The 19,165-nt window shown below is 40.9% G+C and overlaps 1 protein-coding gene across 1 annotated transcript in view; it reads left to right on the top strand.

The window, feature by feature from the left end:
• The first annotated feature begins 318 nt into the window (after positions 1 to 318).
• The window catches only part of C1QTNF3 (C1q and TNF related 3), a 66,518-nt gene continuing 47,671 nt past the window's right edge, over positions 319 to 19,165 (top strand). The window contains exons 1-4 of the mRNA XM_075854994.1: positions 319 to 403; positions 4,967 to 5,075; positions 9,018 to 9,172; positions 13,655 to 13,784. Coding sequence (XP_075711109.1) covers positions 320 to 403; positions 4,967 to 5,075; positions 9,018 to 9,172; positions 13,655 to 13,784 — 478 coding nt within the window. The 5' untranslated portion in view covers position 319. The remainder of the gene's footprint in view (positions 404 to 4,966; positions 5,076 to 9,017; positions 9,173 to 13,654; positions 13,785 to 19,165) is intronic.

Below are 19,165 nucleotides of genomic sequence, written 5' to 3'. Positions count from 1 at the left end.
TCTAATGAGGGGCAAAAACCCATTAGTTCCATGGTCACAATTTCCCATCATATTAGTATTTCATTTAGAACTAAATAACGAGAGACGAAAAGAACTCGGGAAGGTGTGACCCTCATAAATGTCCCGAATTATAACCGTGATAGTATGTTAAACCAGCATTGAAATCCATTTCTTCGGTCACAGTGGAAGGATGACTAATACTTTCCTTCAGGCTTGGTTTAGTTCCCTCCAGCTGCCTCCAGTATATAACTTGGTCGAGGCTCATTTTTTAGGATATTTTTGACCCAGCTTGATGCCTCTGCCTGGATTCTCTACCTGAATGGCTCCAAAGTGTCTTAGCATCTGGTGGCTTCTGGCTGTTTTTGCTTTGCCGTATTGCCTTGGTCAAGATGAACAAATGGAGGTGAGGAGAAGATCTAATAAACCATTGGCCAAAGTAGTTGGGAGTCATCATCAACGGACGGGCTTTCTATCCAGCAGGGAAGTGGTAGGAGAGCGGAATCTCCACATTGAGACATTTACCATTAATACTGCTACAGAAAAAGAGTTGGGGAACCCCGATGTAGATGTAGATCAAACCTCACACAGAGTCCAGGTACTCTGCATTCATCTTCTTCACCTATTTCTGTCTTAGCTTCTCTAGTGCAGTTAACTGGTTGATTGTCATTTGGAAATTCTTGTTTTATCTTATGTATTTGTACAGATGTAGCAGAGCTGAACTTGTCCTTAAGACTGGAATCACACATGCAGTTTCTTTAGCCAAACACAAGAATGGATATAAATGAGAGGAGATGTATATGTCTTTCCTGTATACTTTTCCTTCCATTTGGATACACTTCTGGATTTGACAAAAAAAACAACTGCATTGAAAACTGCATGTGTGATTCCAGCCTTCAACAGTTGGGGCTGCATCATTTGAACATAGTGATAACTCTTTACCTGCAGTCCTATGTAAAATCGCAGTTAACACATTGGGATTTCTAATCTGTGGAAAGAAAAGAGTTAAAACAACAGGCAAGTTAGGTCAGCAAGTCGTATAAGGCTTTCTTCATAGTTTTTTTGTGGCATTTACAAGCATTTTTTGGGGGGTGTTTTTTTTTAATAAGACAATTTTTAACGTGTGTATTTTTCAGGTGTTTTTTAAGTCCTACAGAGAAGTCTATGGGATAATGGCTAAAAAAAAGATATACCTAGAGTACGCTGAATTTTGGAAAAAAACAAAAATGCCATGGACCTAATAAAAACAACACCAAAAAATGCCACTAAAAACAATTCAATGTTTGTGGATTTAATATTTTCCCCCTGGACTTACAGCTAACATCTGACCACATTGTGTTTTGTCCCCAAAAAATTCTCAAAAATAGGAAAAATGCTGCAAAAAAAACTGCTGATTTTTTTCTGAAAGCGCTATGTGATCGGCTGGGCTCACACGTTAAGTACATGTTGTTTACCTGTAAAAACCATGCGACCAATAACCGCATCACAAAACCACTGTAAAATACATGATGTTTTGCCGTGCCACACAATATCGCAACGTGTGAACCCAGCCTAACAATTCTAACTTTCTGCAGAGTATAGAATTTTTAACTCTATCATTTCCAGAGCGCATAGCTGAGAGGAAACAGTGATTAGGATAATATCACAATTGTACCATATGACAAACTCGGCTCTGCTACATCTGTAACTCATTATATGTGGTAATTTTCTCACACTGTTATTGATACATTTCTTTATTATGACGATGATGTTTGGACAGGGTTCAATTTTTCTTACTGTATTGGGTTTAAAGATGGAAATTTCTCAGATTTGTGGTGATGATGGATTAACACCTTCTTCAGAAGAGCAGCGCTTCTGATTTTTGTTACATTTGGCTAGATAAAGTATAATGCAGCCTTCATGTATTTTTATAGCTGGTCTCAGAAGCAGACGCTTGAGTATGAGAAGCCGTTCAGCCCCATGCTGCCATACATTACCATGAAAGGATTTGGATTTCTATTGATAACTGTAGGATTGTGCATGAAGCCACTATTGAAAGATTTGCCATGGAAGTGATTGGGAAACATATTTGACAACGACGATCAAGGCAGAGGGCATAAGAGGCGGTAGCTGCCCATGGGTCTCCACCACCCAATCCTTCCCCCAGTTCTTTACCAGCCGGGGCAGACACAGACAACTTAGAGCCCCTGTGCAAGAAAAGTGTGTGTGCCCCCTTCTGCCAACATGCCCGCAACTCACATCTTATATTTAAAATAATGGCTGTGAAAAAATATTTTTTACTGTTATCTCTCAGGAAAATGACCAGATAGCCTTAATTTCTCCTGCAGCGATGGTGGACTAGGGCAGTGAAGGGGTTAATAATAACAGCATCCCTAGTGGGCTTGGGCAGTAAAAGGGTTAATATTAACAACAACATCCCTGGTTGGCTATGACAGTGATGAGGTTCATGTTGAAATATCTGCTGGTTTAAGGTAGTGAAGGGATTGATGATAACATCCCTGGTAAGCTAGGGCAGTGTAGTGAAGGGGTTAACTCCCTGTACTGAAGTCTGGAGCAATGGGTAACATCCCTGGTGGACCAGTGCAGTGGAGGGGTTAATAATAGTAACTTGACTGGTGGGCAGAAGGGGTAGATGATACCATCCCTGGTGGGCTAGGGCAGTGTAATATACTACAGGCTGCAGAACTACTTCTTGTTCCTCCATCTGTGGTTGGAGACTGCGTAGACACATATACTGCATCGTCAGCTATCAACCAATCACAGAACAGCTCAAAGAATTATAGAGGCTCTGGGATTGGCTGACTGGGATGATGTCTGAGTGATCTATAAGAGACCAGTAGAGATGGGGCAGGCCAGGCATAACACTAGTTTTAAAACCCCTTGAGGCCAATGTGGGTCATCTCTCCCCTTATAGGCCCTCGGTACAGATTTCCCATTCTGGGGTCTTACTTGCTCTATATGAGATGATGGGGGCTAAAATATGGATCTGTGTCCAAATAAAGGAGGATAATAACCTTTAAGGAGCCTCACACACGAGCAGGTCCGGTCCATGATATACAGTCCGTACGTCGGCCACATTTTCCGGACCAAACGATATTGGTACTTTGAACAAGGCTTTATGGCTGAACATTATATTCTTATCTTGTACCGATCCTGAATTACAGCCAGTATTACATGCCAGAGCTGCATTCACAATTCTGAAGGCTTCAGAGCTGAAATCGTCTACCACTGCCTGTTTGATCAGTTTCTGAACAGAGCTAATTCTGGTAATTTACATTCTAGGAAGTGTAGTCTTGACACTGTACAGTCAACAGATGTAGGAAAAACCAACTGCCTGCTGCATCATAGAAGCTCAGCTAGGCTGTTAGGGCTGTGTCTGATGACAAGCCTGCTGACAGTTTCCAAGAACAACCTGGAGAATAGTGAGTGCAGCTCTGGGGTATAATACAGTCTGCAACTCAGGATCAGTATCCAAGAGTGTGGTGGAGAAATCCCAACTCTCAAACAGGACTTTACCACCTATTTTGTGTATTTGTACATATGCCAAAAATATGGTATTTGTGCGCTGTGTTTTTGATGTGTTTTGTGTGTGTTGATTTTTACCCCCTAGATGGCGTCACATAGGAGGAATGGCCTGTTCAGTCTGTTGCATTTATGTGGCCAGTAATTGCATGTATTTATGTTGTGCTATTGTTCCAGTTATTGCACTGTACCAATATGAATGTTTATGGTGTCGGGATATACGTCTGGGACTCCATCTTTGCCATAACAGTGCAGGGATATCACATCGAGTCCTATTTTGTAAAATGGCGGTCTTCCCTCTAAGCTATGTTCATTGTTCAGGTGGATGAGAAGAAACCTGGCTTTAGAGAGTGAGAAAGAGAGCTGTTGTGAGAGAAGCTGGAGAGAAAGTTGTGGAGTTGCTGTGTGAGAAAAGCTCTGGAGTATAGTACAGAATGTAACTCAGCATCAGTACAGGATAAGTAATTTAATGCATGTACACAGTGACTCCACCAGCAGATTTGTGAGTGCAGCTCTGGAGTATAATACAGAATGTAACTCAGCATCAGTACAGGATAAGTAATGTAATGTATGTACACAGTGACTCCACCAGCAGACTAGTGACTGCAGCTCTAGAGTATGATACAGGTTGTAACTCAGCATCAGTACAGGATAAGTAATGTATGTACACAGTGACTACACCAGCAGAATAGTGAGTGCAGCTCTGGAGTATAATACAGGCTGTAACTTCGGATCAGTGCAGGATAAGTAATGTAATGTATGTACACAATGACTCCACCAGCAGAATAGTGAGTGCAGCTCTGGAGTATAATACAGGATGTAACTCAGGATCACTACAGGAGAAGTAATGTAATGTATGTACACAGAGACTACACCAGCAGAATAGTGAGTGCAGCTCTGGAGTATAATACAGGATGTAACTCAGCAATTATACAGGATAAGTAATGTAATGTATGTACACAGTGACTCCATCAGCAGATTAGTGAGTGAAGCTCTGAAGTATAATACAGGATGTAACTCAGGACCAGTACAGGATAAGTAATGTATGTACACAGTGACTACACCAGCACAATAGTGAGTGCAGCTCTGGAGTATAATACAAGATGTAACTCAGCAATTATACAGGATAAGTAATGTAATGTATGTACACAGTGACTCCATCAGCAGATTAGTGAGTGAAGCTCTGAAGTATAATGCAGGTTGTAACTCAGGATCTGTAGAAGATACTGTTTGTAATGTCACATTTGTTTACTTTTCTATTGATGAATTTCCTATGTAAACTGGTAAATATCCTTTAAAGCTGTTGCTCCAAAATAAACTAAAAAGTAGCAGTTTTTGTTGCAGTGATCTGTGGCTGGGACACTGTTTCCAATGTATAAAATACTTAATGTACTTAATACTTAATAATGTTGTAGTTTTGGTTTGTAACAATATTTATGTTCTTTAGACCCCACAGCAACCAGATTGTAGTAGCTGCTGTCGGGGAGACTTTGGATATAGATTTCAGCAACCAGCTGCGGGACCACCTGGACTAACTGGACCACCGGGTATCCCAGGTAATTGTGACGCAATACATTTGAATCTCAAAATCAATTCTGTAACAACGCTGGACTATAACACTAAATAAACTGCAGGATGAAATAGGTAAATGTTTACATGAAGCCCTATAAGGAGAGTCTCTACCGTTCTCTACAGGTAATATCACATCTTGCTGACATGAACAGCTCCATTTTCAGATGATATATCGTGCAGTGAATGTCCCCTTTAAAGGGTATTTTCACTTTTGAACATAATTCTACAGAATATTCGCTACTTGTTTCCGGGAGGCAGACATTAATAGCCTATCCTTAGGATGGGCTATTAAAGGGGTATTACATCTTGGACACCTCTGGGACCTATGCCTATCTCTAGAATGGGGCCCCTTGACTCCCATTCTACATTCTGCCACTGTCTCTGGGCTCTGGCCATAAGGTAGCCGATGTTTACGGAACTCCCATAGAAGTGAATGGAGGTAACAGAAATAGCGTAGCACAGGAAGCTCCACTGTTTATGGAAAACCCATTCACCTCGTCAGTCAGTGGCTGCAGCCCAGAGACAGCGGCAGAAGGTAGGACAGTGGTCAGGCCCCATTGTAGAGATAGTTGCGAGTTACAGATGTGGAAACCGCATCTATCGGACATTTAAGGCACATGCTGTGAATATGCCATAAATGTCTGAGATTCGAATACCCCTTTAATGCTTGATCAGTGGGGGTCCCAGTAAAATGAAGAGGCCACATGCTTTAAAATAGGACTGAGTCTCAGTACCTGAGTCGCTATTTGCATAACGGCCTTTTCTTTATGCTGAATAATTGGGGGTCCTGGGGATCAGACCCTTACCAATCAAAGATTGATGGTCTAACCCAAGGCATATATCTCTCTTACACTTATTGCCAACGCCACATATTTAACTGTCTACTTTTCTCCGATTAACACACGGTATGAATCAATGTATAATAAAATATAACATATATATTTTCAGAAAATAAGGGACAATATCCCTTTAACTGTAGAGACTCCAGATATCCATTGTCAATTAAAGTCTCAGGCACTACATATTTAAAGGGGTTATCCGGTTCTTTCAAATTGATGGGGAGGGTAGGGTCCGACTCTCAACATCCCTGCCGAAATACTGTTCTCATAAATAATACCTCTAAGTATGATATACACAGATAATTTCACCATACTGCATATGTTGTACAAATGAAAACCGCCATATATACTGTACAAACTAGCAATGCCATCATATATATGGTACACAGTACCATATTGTATATACTGTCCACATGAATAATGCTGCAATAGATACTGTGAATATAAATAATACACCCATATAATTTAAACATGAATGTATATTGTGCACAGATAATACAACCATACTGCATATTTTAAACACATGAATAACTCCATATATACTGTACACATAAAAAATACAACTAAATACTCTACACACTAACTATGCAGTCATATATATTGTACATCTAAATAATACCCCCATATACTGTATATATAACAAAACATTTCCAAATACTTCACATATGAATAATGTTACCATAAGCTTTACACATACATGATACCTCCATATATACTGTACACATAAATAATGCAACTAAATACTCTACACACTAACTATGCAGTCATATATATCGTACATATAAATAATACAACCACATACTGTACATAAATAATACCACCACATATAACAATATACCTCCAAATACTTCACGTATGAATATTGTTACCATAAACTATACACATACATAATACCTCCACATGCTGCACATATAAATAAGATGTCCATATATTGTACATACTGTATGAAAAAAACACACCATAAACTATACATATAAATAATAACTCCATATGCTGTACATATACAGTAGATATCCGCATCTAAATCTTCATCTCATCCCGAATGTGTGACCATGGCCTAATACTGACATAAATAGATCTTGAATTATATCATTATACAATGCTAAAATATCACCATACTGTAACTAAATAATAGTATGATTCCAAAAATCATGCTCAACCTTATATCCGAGCACACACTAACTCACACCTAGGACACATGCCACACGCACACCACTTACATCTATGACATTTGCCACATGCAGACCACTCAAACCTAGACATATGCTGGATGCAAGGACACATGCCATACATACAGCACTCACCCCTAGGACATATGCCATACAATCGCCACTCACACTTGGGACAAATAGCGCACACATGCCCCTCACATATAGAACACATGTTACACACACACCCCTCACACATAGGATACATTCCGCATGCACACCACTCACACCTAGGACACATGTTGCATGCATACCACTTACACACTAGACACAAACCACACAGCACTCACACACTAGACACATACCACACACATCAGTCTCACATTGGACACATGATCTACACCAATGCTCCTAATACATGAGATGCACACACATAGCTCACACAAACTGCATATTGCACTCATACAATGGACATACACTGTTAACCCTACACCAATCACTCACGCAAAAAAAAAAACAATCATACACAGCACACCACTAGCATTTCTACTGTATATTTACCTGCTTTCTTCTGCGGAGTGCTATTTCCTGGGCACTGGCAAGCAAGATGCTTACAGGCAATAGGCATTTTATATTTGAGACACCTCCACCAGTACTAAGCCTGTCCATGTGCCCGCTAATTCATACCACTTTTGATAATCAAAAACAAGGGAAGGAGTAGGATCCAGCGCTGAGTCAATGTTTAAAATGGATTTTCTGTTCCAAGTTTAATGGCATATTGTTAAAAGGAAGTCCAGTTGTGGATAGTCCTGGGTAGGTAAGAAGTGTAGGTAATGTCCTCGGGGCCTACGCGTTTCGGACGACTGCCGCGTCCTTAAACTTGGCTGTAATGCCAAGTTTACAGCCAAGTTTAAGGACGCGGCAGTCGTCCGAAACGCGTAGGCCCCGAGGACATTACCTACACTTCTTACCTACCCAGGACTATCCACAACTGGACTTCCTTTTAACAATATGCCATTAAACTTGGAACAGAAAATCCATTTTAAACATTGACTCAGCGCTGGATCCTACTCCTTCCCTTGTTTTTGCTAATCTACCGTGTGCCGACACGAGAATCCGAGCGCTATCCACAACACACCGGAGTGTGTCAGGTGAGCCGGAGGTTTCCTCCCCTGGTTCTATTGTACCACTTTTGATAATCTTTGCCTATCTTTGATTCAAATAAGCCTAAAACCCCCCAGCCTAAAACTCCTCTCCAGCTCCTGCTGTCTAGCTTGACCCCCTCTCCTCCAGGCAGCCCCCCTTCACTTATGCGGACTATTGACTATTACCAATGCGCACCACCCATTACCAATACACTGACTGATGCACCTTATTTAAGTGCATTCATTTTTAAATTCAATATTATTGGCTGATTAATTTTTTAATTTAACTTTATAGTGGTCGGAGCTTACTTTTTCTGATACAGAGCTCCAAGTCCCTAATAGTCAGCCTGCAGTCACCACTAGAGGGAGCTTAGGAGCTGGCTGCATACAGATTAATTATCAAGTTCAATGAGAGCTGTAGAAATATGTATGCAGTGTTCTCCCTCTACTGGTAACTGCAGGCAGAATTTTATTATTATACTCTATGGTTGTGTGAGGGGAGGCAGGACATTTGTAGCTGTGTCACAAGAAACTCTATAAATGATGTCAATGAAGTGTGACTTACTGAAACTTTGAAAAAACTTTCATGAAACGTAGTCACACTTCAACAGAACTGAATAGGAATCATGACAGACTTGGAACTTTTCCCATTCACTTCAGCTAAACTGTGACTCATGGAAGAAACCGGGCCATTTCAGTCCACGTGACCCATCTGCGGGCCGGATCGCATATTCTTGTTATCTAGCCTTGGCTAAAATTCTGTCTCACAATAGACTTTTGTTTACAATGTTCAGGAAATCATGGAAATAATGGAAACAATGGGGCAACCGGGCAAGAAGGAGTAAAGGGTGAGAAGGGCGATAAAGGAGACTTAGGCCCAAGAGGAGAACGAGGTAACTCAGGCCTCAAAGGTGAAAAAGGATATCCAGGTATTCCTCCAGAGCTTCAGGTAAGAGTATTTCATATGACTGAACTTTGTATATTCCATATTTTTCTGAATATAAGACGCAGTTTTTAGCAAGAATAAATCTTGCTAAAAAGTCCCTGCATCTTATAGTCGGCAGTCAAGGGATCCGGTAGTGCCAGGCCCCCTGACCGCTTCATTACTTAACCCCTTCCCGACCCATGATGTGCCGGGACATCATGGAGCGGGGAGGTGATGATTTTGGAGCTGGCTCAAGCGCTAAGCCCGCTCCATACACTGCTGGTGTCAACTGTGTTTTACAGCTGACACACTGCTCTAAAGGCCAGGAACAGAGATGGCGCTGTTCCTGGCCGTTTAACCAGTTAAATGCCGCAGTGAATGGTGACCGCGGCATTTATAGGGGTCTTCCCATAAATGTCAGATAGATGTGGATCCCACCTCTGGGACCCGCACCTATCTCCAGAACAGGGCCTCCTAAACCCCGTTCTATCTTACCCGGCTACACTGTCTTCCGGCCACTTCCTGGTTAGGTGGTCGGGAGTTATGGAAACAGCCGAGTTCTCGTTGAGCTACGCTGTTTCTGTAACTCCTATAGAAGTGAATGGGAGCTACGCTGTTTCCGTAACTCTTAAAGAAGTGAATGGGAGCTACGCTGTTTCTGTAACTCGGTAGCTACGAAAACAGCATACATGGTCGAGCTACGGAAACAGCGTAACTCGCTGAGCTACGCTATTTCTGTAACTCTCATAGAACTGAATAGTAGTTATGGAAACAGCATAGCATGCTACGCTGCTTCTGTAACTGCCATGCACTACTATGGGAGTTACGGAAACAGCATAGCTCAGCGAGTTACGCTGTTTCCGAAACTCATCCATGTATTGCAGTGTATTGTCAAGTCCCTAAGCGGAACTAGTAAAATGTGTAAAAAAACTAAAAGTTACATAAATTTTCAGGAGTGTAAAAAAATATTAAAAGTAAAAAAAAAAAACCCTTTTCCCATTTTCCCCAAGCACAATGTAAAAATAAAAAAAATTGGTATCTCTGGGTCCGTAAAAGTCTGAAACTATTACAATATAGCATTATTTGACTTTCACAGTGAACGGCGTAAAAAAAATAAATTGAACACCCCAGAATCTTTGTTTTCTGGACACCTTAGCGCTAAAAAGAATGAAATAAAAAGTGATAAAAAAATCTTATGTACCAAAAAATGGTGCTAATAAAAACTACACCTCGTCCTGCAAAAAATAAGCCCTCACACCGCTCAAACGATGAACAAATATAAACGTTATGGCTCTCAGAATGTGGTGAAATCAATATTTTAACCAATAGTTTTTTCTTTGTAATAGTAGTAAAATACGTATGACATTTTTTCCTATTTTCTGTTGTCTAAAACATGGATGCGTCTTAAAGTCTGAAAAATACGGTACTTAAAATGACTAAGCTGTAAAGTCCTACTTCCTGACACATGAAGAACAAATGTTGTACACTTACTCTTCATGTATATGGCCTTATTTCAGTCCTATACAGTTGTATGGAGCTGTAATATGGCACTTATAGACATCTATGGACCCATACTGTACATCCGCATGCCTGTTACCGTTCTATTTGTACAATACCCAGATAAAGAACCAACCAGATGGCACAATTCCTCTATAGCACCCCTCCTTCCCACGACTTCGGTTAGGGTGGAAGGTAATCGGCTGACCCCAGCACTAGGTGCTTCTAGCTAGTCCGTTGGTAAATAATTGGGAGGTTGAAGATACTGTAGTGATAACAATACAATAAAAAATTCCCGCACAAGAGAAATATTTCTAGACTAGAAAAACCTTTGATTGGCTGTTCTATCTTAAAGTGGTTATGAGGGGACCAAAAATGATTAGCAGTGTACTCAATGCAGTATGTGAGTACAATCGGTAATATACATTCCGAACCCCGTTGCGCTGATTCTGAGATTTTCCTAGATTTTTTCATAGATTCTATAAAAATCTATGAAAATTTCAGAATCAGCGTGAAGGGGGGACTGGAATGTATATTAACGAGTGTACTCACATACTGCAGGGAGTACCCTGCTAATACTTTATGGTCTTCGCATAACCCCTTTAAATTAAATCAAGATGACTCTCGGTCTTTATCTTAAAAACCGTATGTACAAAATGTAAAAACATTATCACTGGTAAGCTTAAAAAATGCAAAGTTGCAGGTTGGCGTTTGCTTTACCGAAAGGCTGATCTACATGCGGCCTGACGTTTCGAGCAGATGGCTGCTACATTCTATCTGTGTATGTGTCGCGCAGCAGAAGATTTCCGGGCAGTTTTTTCCGAGATTAAGAAAACATAACATTGGTTCATCCCGACAATTTCTTAAGGAAGTAAAAGATCGCTGTTTAAAATGACATTTGCTTGTTGTATTCCATGAAAGTCCTAAACGTTCATGTTATCTCTGTACCCGTAATTACTTTAACAACATGCACACAAGTTACTCAAAAATCTGAAGGTTCTCTAGTCCCGATAATTAAGTATGTACGGGGGAAGTGCGTTTCCATGGTGACACCTCCGGTTTTCTTTATTCAGTTTAACATATTCACGTCTTCTGTATCCAGTCGACTCGGCTTCGTCTGGTGCGAAACGCGTGTTGGGGTGTTGGACAGTGTATTGGCAGTAGATATGGCTTAAAGGGAACCTGTCACCAGCATTTCACCTATTAAACTTTACTTATCCACCACTGGCCGCTACTATCAAAAGTTCATTGCCATTATCCCCTCTCCTAAACTCCTCCTCTGACTGTAAATAACGATCTGTAAACATTTTGCACCTTTTATCATAATAACCCGGTGTCCCGTTGTACGTACATACTAGAATAGGACATCAATGCGCAAGCTCAGGATTTTGTGTGCTGGGGGAAGGCGAGGAGCTGTCAATCAAAAGTAAGGAGGCGGGGTAAACTCGGAAAGACTTGAGGAATGAAGATATGACTCTTCTCAAACGAAGATTTGACTCTTTTCTGCTCATTAGCATACGGTGTGGGAACACTAAAAAGCTGAATACTAAATCTACAGAGCCGACTAAGAAGACAATTATAGGTTATAAAGAAACGATTTTTCACCCACTACCACCGGGTATTGCTGGTTTAATAGGTGAAATGCTGGTGACAGGTTCCCTTTAAGGTGGGTGAGCTATCATGTGCTATGGGGTCCTATGGTTCTTTGATTAATATTGCTATTGACGTTGTCTTGGTGTAAACCATGGTCCTAGAATGGGAATTATTGTCGTGCATCTAGTTGGTGTATATATAGTATGGTCTTTATCAATTGAATTTTAACTTGTGCTATCACCAAACTTTGCTCTGCCCTACTATATACACTGTCCTTTTATGTACTAATTGTACATTTGTTTTTATGGGTGTGTTCTTTTAAACAGTATGTACAACTGTTCATGTGTCTTCAATAAAGATTTTTGTGTTTTTCTATGCAATGATGGATATGGTCTTATTATATCATTTAAGGGAAGTTTTTCTCGGTATCAATGAAGATAAAACCTGTAAACTGGAGAATAATGACTGCAGGGAAATCTCTAAATCATCTATAGTGCACAACATGGCTGAAAAGACACCAAATTATGAAAGGGGGGGTCTACATATACCTCGTAATGTGAGAGTTTATAGCATACCCCGCAACATATTTTAATTCCCATTAATGGGACACATAAGCGCCGACCCTGATGCACTCAGGATGCCAACAAAACTTTAGAAATGCCCATTTTGGGGAACATTTACATAAGCACCCCTTTGAGGTACATTTTGTGGGACAAAAAAAAGATGTTGGAAGGTAAAAGTGTTTTTCCTATAAAGACTAGATATTCCATAAATGGGTGAATGGATACAATAACTAGAACCACACCAAGGTGCTCAGCCCTATACCTTCTGGAGAAATGGCCACACATGCAAGGTCCCTCCCCATTAAAGGGGTTGTTCCGGATTAAAAAAAACATAACAGATTTTTTCCAAAAACAGTGCCACACCTGTCCACAGGCTGTGTGTGGTATTGCATTCACTTTAATGAAGCCGAGCTGCAATACCAGACACCACCCATGGACAAGTGTAGAACTGTTTTTAAAAAGAAGTCAAGTTTTTCTAATCCTGGACAACCCTCTTTAGGAGATACAGGAATAGTCCATAGGAATGGTAGGGACTAATGTATTATCAGAATAGTTCCCTCCCTTTTTTTTTTTTTTTTAGCTATAATGGGTGCAGAGGTAACAGTTCTACCTGGGCCCTGGTGCCCGAAGGGGCCCAAAGGTTCCTCTACCACATAAGAAGACACTAGTATTATAAATGACAAATGGTAAGTGCGGGACACCATTACAGATTTTCCAATGGGGCCCAGGAGTCTTCGTTTCGGGCCAATAGTTTCTTTATGTCTTTGTTACTTTCTTCAATAGTTATTGATTATTGTTATACTCTTTATCTATTTTATGGTGAATAACCCAAAGATTGCCTCTTCTTTCATAGGTAGCCTTCATGGCCTCCATGGCAACTCACTTCAGCAATATTAATAGTGGAATCATTTTCAGCAGTGTGGAAACAAATGTCGGAAACTTTTTTGATGTCATGACGGGAAGATTTTCAGCTCCAGTAGCAGGTATGTAGTTAGGAAAATGAAATATAACACTGTTTACTCTGTAATTAGACACAATGATAGTAATCAAGAATACGCACGTAGATGGTCCTTACACATTTATTCATTTAGCTGAGCCTCAGAATTGCAATTCATATTCTAAAATTAGCACAAGCCTATAAAAAATGAACCCAGCTTTTCTACTTTTAGTGGAAATGTTGGTGGTTTTGCATATTGCGACAAGAAAGCAGTAAAAAAAAAAATAGCTTAATATCTAATAGCTCCATCTTATAACAGGGCTGTTCTTATAAAGGGACAAGTGGGCATTTGGTTTTGGCCAACCATGACAGACGCCCACTTCAAGTTTTTCTAGAAACAAAGAAACTAAGTTATTATTCAAGAATAACTATAAAAGCATTTTCACCCAAAAAATGCTCTTGCTTTCTCTTTTTTTTTTTTTTTATGGCCCCCGGAGTATGGAAGCTGAGTGACAACTAGAAATATGCGAATTACTCAAAATTCGTTACGGGTCCGATTAGATTCGGTCCCAATAAATTTGTTACGAATAGAAAGTGCCGCGATTGCCCTGAAAAGTCATGACAAACTGAGGTCTCTTAGGATGATATCAAACCCCTTTCAAGCTCTTAAATGCCAAGTCAGCATTGGTAATGTCAAAGTGACAGCTACATATATGGCTAGTGGTAAACGGATGGTAGCCAGTGGTAACAAACAGCATGTTTAAAATCACACTGCACTGTCAGATTTTTTATGCTTTTAAAAATTAAAAAAACGATCCAAAAATGATAACTTTTTGGGGAGTAGCAACAGGTCATGTCCTTTCTGGTTGTAGAAGTTCACTTTCCCTTTTCTTCTTCATCTGGCCCAGACCGTCATGACAACTTCTCCCAACCACAACTCGTCCACGACCACGACTCGTCTAGAATTTGACACACAGACATCTTTTAGTCGATTCCTCAGCACACTCCAAACGTCTACAAAAACTCACCATCCATAGTGCCCCAGATGGTAATAGTTCCCCATACAGTAGTAATGTCACCCTTTATGCCCTCACACAATGGCAGTCCTCTTCTGTGCCCCCATATGTTAGTTAGGCTCCTTATATAGTAGTTAGGTGCCCCCCATATAGTTGTAAGGTGCCCCATATAGTAGTTAGGCCACCCCTTATACTGGTTAGACCCCCATATAGTGGTTAGACACCCATATAGTGGTTAAACCCCCGTATAGTGTTTAGCCACCCATATAGTGGTTCCTGCTGGTAGAGAGACAAAGACAGCTTCTTCATTCACAGTCTAGAATGTTCACATAGTTACTGAAGAAAAACTTGACAATTAATACAGTAGTACAATTCCAAGCTTTTTACCAGTAATAATAATATCCCCAAAATATACCCTAATATGTAACATTTTACACCACAACATAAGTCACTGGTTGAGTCTCGAGTCTAAATTCGGAGAACTCTATTCCTCTGGAATAGCTCCTTACATTAGGGTTGTGAACTAAAGATTGTTCTGTTATTTTTTAAAGAGATTAACCCCTTCCCGACATTTGACGTACATGTACGTCATGGAAAGTACTGACTTCCCGCATCTTGCCGTACATGTACGTCAAACGTTTGGCACCGGCTCAGAAGCTGAGCCGGTCCCATCATCACCGGATCTCAGCTGTATCTTACAGCTGACATCCGACTGTAACGGCGGGGACCGAAATTAGCTTCGATCCCCGCCATTAACCCCTTAAGTGCAGCGCTCAAACGCGATCGCTGCACTTAAGGTGTTTGCAGCTCATCGGAACCCCAGTAATGAAATTGCCGGGGTTCCGGTGGCTGCAATGGCAACCGGAGGCCTAATACTGGCCTCCCGGTCTGCCTAGCACCGAAGCCGGTCAAGATCCGCCCGGCGGCGGAGCCTGATCGGCTTCCGTAGCTGCCGGCAAGATGGCGCCGGGTCAGGAGCTGATCCGGCGTCATCAGCGGTGGAAGTCAGCTGTACTGTACAGCTGACATCCACCTGTAACGGCAGGAACCGGAGCTAGCTCCGATCCCTGCCATTAACCCCTTCGATGCAGCAATTGAAAGCGATTGCTGCATCGTAGCGGTTACAAGCAGATCGCCAGCCCTGACAGGCAATCGGGACTGGCGACTGCTGTTATGGCAACAGGAGACACAATGGTCTCCTGCTCTGCCATTACGGAAGCCGATTTAGGCCCCGCCGGGAGGCGAAGCCTAAACGGCTTGCTGTCAGTGAATGACTGACAGATCTAATACATTGCACTACATAGGTAGTGCAATGTATTAGAAAAAAAAAAATCTGACCGTTGGACCTTCAAGTCCCCTAGTGGGACTTGAGAAAAAGTGTAAAAAAAGTATAAAAAAGTGTAAAAAAAAGTGCAAAAAATAAAAGTTTGAAAACAATAAAAGTTTCAAGTAATCAAATAACACACAATCCCCCTTTTACTCTTATCAAGTCCTTTATTATTGAAAAATAATAATAAACCATATGTATTTGGTATCGCCACGACCGTAACGACCGGAGGTATCAAAATATGATATTATTTATTGCACGCGGTGAACAGCGTAAAAAAAACCCGTAAAAAACGTTACCAGAGTTTCTGTTTTTTAGTCACTTTGCCCTACAAATATTACAATAAAAAGTGATCAAAAAGTCGCACGTATCCAAAAATGGTACCTATAAAAACTATAGCTCATCCCGCAAAAAACAAGCCCTCATACAACTCCGTCGACAAAAAAATTAAAACGTTATGGTTCTCACAACTTGGCGACAGAAAAAATACATTCTTTTTACAAAAGTAATTTTATTGTGCAAAAAGTTGTAAAACATAAAAAAGTTCTATAAATGAGGTATCGCCGGAATCGTACTGACCCGCAGAATAAAGGTAACATGTAGTTTATAATGCGTGGTGAACTCTGTATAAAAAAAAAACAAAAAAAGCTGTGCCAGAATTGCGTTTTTTGGTTTACCTGGCATCCCAAAAAATAGGATAAAAGGTGATCAAAAAGTCACATGTACCCCAAAATGGTACCAATAATAACTACAGCTCGTCCCGCAACAAACCAGCCCTCATACCGCTACGTCTATGAAAAATAAAATTAGTTATGGCTCCAATAAGTCAGGAAATAAAAAAATATGCAGTTGTGCCCGAGGAGAACATTTCTTCTGTTTCAAGAGGCGATTTATCAAGGACCTAAAATTAGGGAACCAGGAAGGGAGGGCCCAATCATATCCGATGGAAGCGACGGTGCCCGTATTATACCAGGATAATACTTTCCCAGCAAAATTCCCCAAACTACAAAGGCGCGGAGTGTGGACCAAAAGGGGGATAAGAAATGACACCATTTATCAGTGCGACACCGGCCTGTGCAGAAAGGATTGCTTCACAGCGTAACACACATCTATGGATTATTTTTATTTTTTTATACCACCTGACTATGCCCCTTATATACTCCGCCCCGCTTACATGTACCCCCACATTATAAAACACCAGCAATACTCAAACAAATATAGTACCAAGCAAAATCCGCTCTCCAAAAGCCAAATGGTGCTCCCTCGGCCCTGAACCCTACAGCGTGCCCAAACAGCAGTTTCCTTCAACATATATGGCACCGTCATACCCGTGAGAACCCTTTTAACAATTTTTGTGGTGTGTGTCTCCAGCGTCATAAGCTGGGCATGACATATTTGCCACTGAATGGCATATCTAGGGAAAAATATAAATTTTTAATTTGCACCATCCGCAGCGCATTCATTTATGGAAAAGACCTGTGGGGTGAAAATGCTCACTACACCCCTTAATAAATGCCTTGAGGGGTGCAGTTCCATAATGGGGTCACTTATCAGGGGTTTCTTTTTATTATTTCACATCTGAGCCTCTGCAGTTGTGAACCAATACTTTGTAAATCGCCAAATTAGGCCTCCACTCCGCATGGTACTCTTCACTTCTGAGCCCTGTCATATGTCCAGACAAAAGATTAGGGCCACATGTAGGGTGTTTCTAAAACCGGGAAACACCGCATAATAATTAGAGAGCTGTCTTGTTATGGTGGCACAAGCCGGGCACCACATATTGGCATATCTATGGAAAAAAATCCCATTTTCACTCTGCAACATTGAGCGCACACTAATTTCTACAAAACACCTGCAGGGTTAAAATGCTTACTACACCCCTTGGTAAATGCATTGAGGGGTGTAGTTTACAAAATGGGGTCACTTCAGGGGGGTTTCCACTGTTTTGGGCCCACAGGTGCCCAGAAACCAATCCAGCAACATCTGCACTCCAAATGGCGGTCCTTCCCTTCTGAGCCCTGCCGTTTGCCCAAACAGCAGTTTATGACCACATATGGGGTATTGCCGTACTCGGGAGAAATAGCTTTACAAATGTTGGGTTCTTTTTTTCCTTTATTTGTTGAGAAAATGAAAAAATTTGCGCTAAAGCTACGTCTTATTGAAGAAAAAGGACTGTTTTTATTTTCACTGCCTAATTCTAATAAATTCTATGAAACATCTGTGGGGTCAAAATGCTCACTACACCCCTAGATGCATTCTTCAAGAGGTGTAGTTTCCTAAATGGAGTCCCTTTTTGGGCGTTTTCATTGTTTTGTCCCCTCAGGGGCTTTGCAAATGTGACCTGGCCTCCGCAAATCATTCCTGCTAAATGTGATCTCAAAAAGTCAAATAGTGCTCTTTCCCTTCTAAGCCCTGCCGTGTGTCCAAACAGCCGTTTATTACCACATGTGGGGTATTGTTTTACTCGGGAGAAATTGCTTTACAAATTTTGTGGTGCTTTTTCTCCTTTAGTCCTTCTGGAAATGAGAAAAAATTAGCTAAACCTACATTTTCTTTGAAAAAATGTAGATTATTATTTTCAGGGCCTACTTCCAATAATTTCTGCAAAAAAACTGTGGTGTCAAATCGCTCACTATACCCCTAGATAATTTCCTCAATGGGTGTAGTCTCCAAAATGGGGTCACTTGTGGGGGGTTTCCACTGTTTTGTCCCCTCAGGGGCTTTGTAAATGTAACATGGCCTCCGCAAACCATTCCTGCTAAATTTGAGTTCCAAAAGCCAAATGGCGCTCTTTCCCTTCTCAGCCTCGCCGTGTGTCCAAACAGCCGTTTATTACCACATGTGGGGTACTGTTTTACTCGGGAGAAATTTCTTTACAAATTTTATGGTGATTTTTCTCCTTTAGTCCTTGTGGAAATGAAAAAAAATTAGCTAAACCTACATTTTATTTGAAAAAATGTAGATTTTCATTTTCACAGCCTACTTGCAAAAATTTCTGCAAAAAACCTGTGGGGTCAAAATGCTCACTATACCCCTAGATAATTTCCTCAAGGGGTATAGTTTCCAAAATGGGGTCACTTGTTT

This window comes from Rhinoderma darwinii, chromosome 1 (assembly GCF_050947455.1).
Source record: "Rhinoderma darwinii isolate aRhiDar2 chromosome 1, aRhiDar2.hap1, whole genome shotgun sequence".
Taxonomy (NCBI): Eukaryota; Metazoa; Chordata; class Amphibia; order Anura; family Rhinodermatidae; genus Rhinoderma; species Rhinoderma darwinii.
Note: the sequence above shows the minus strand (reverse complement) of the source record. Positions and strands in the feature narration are given on the sequence as shown.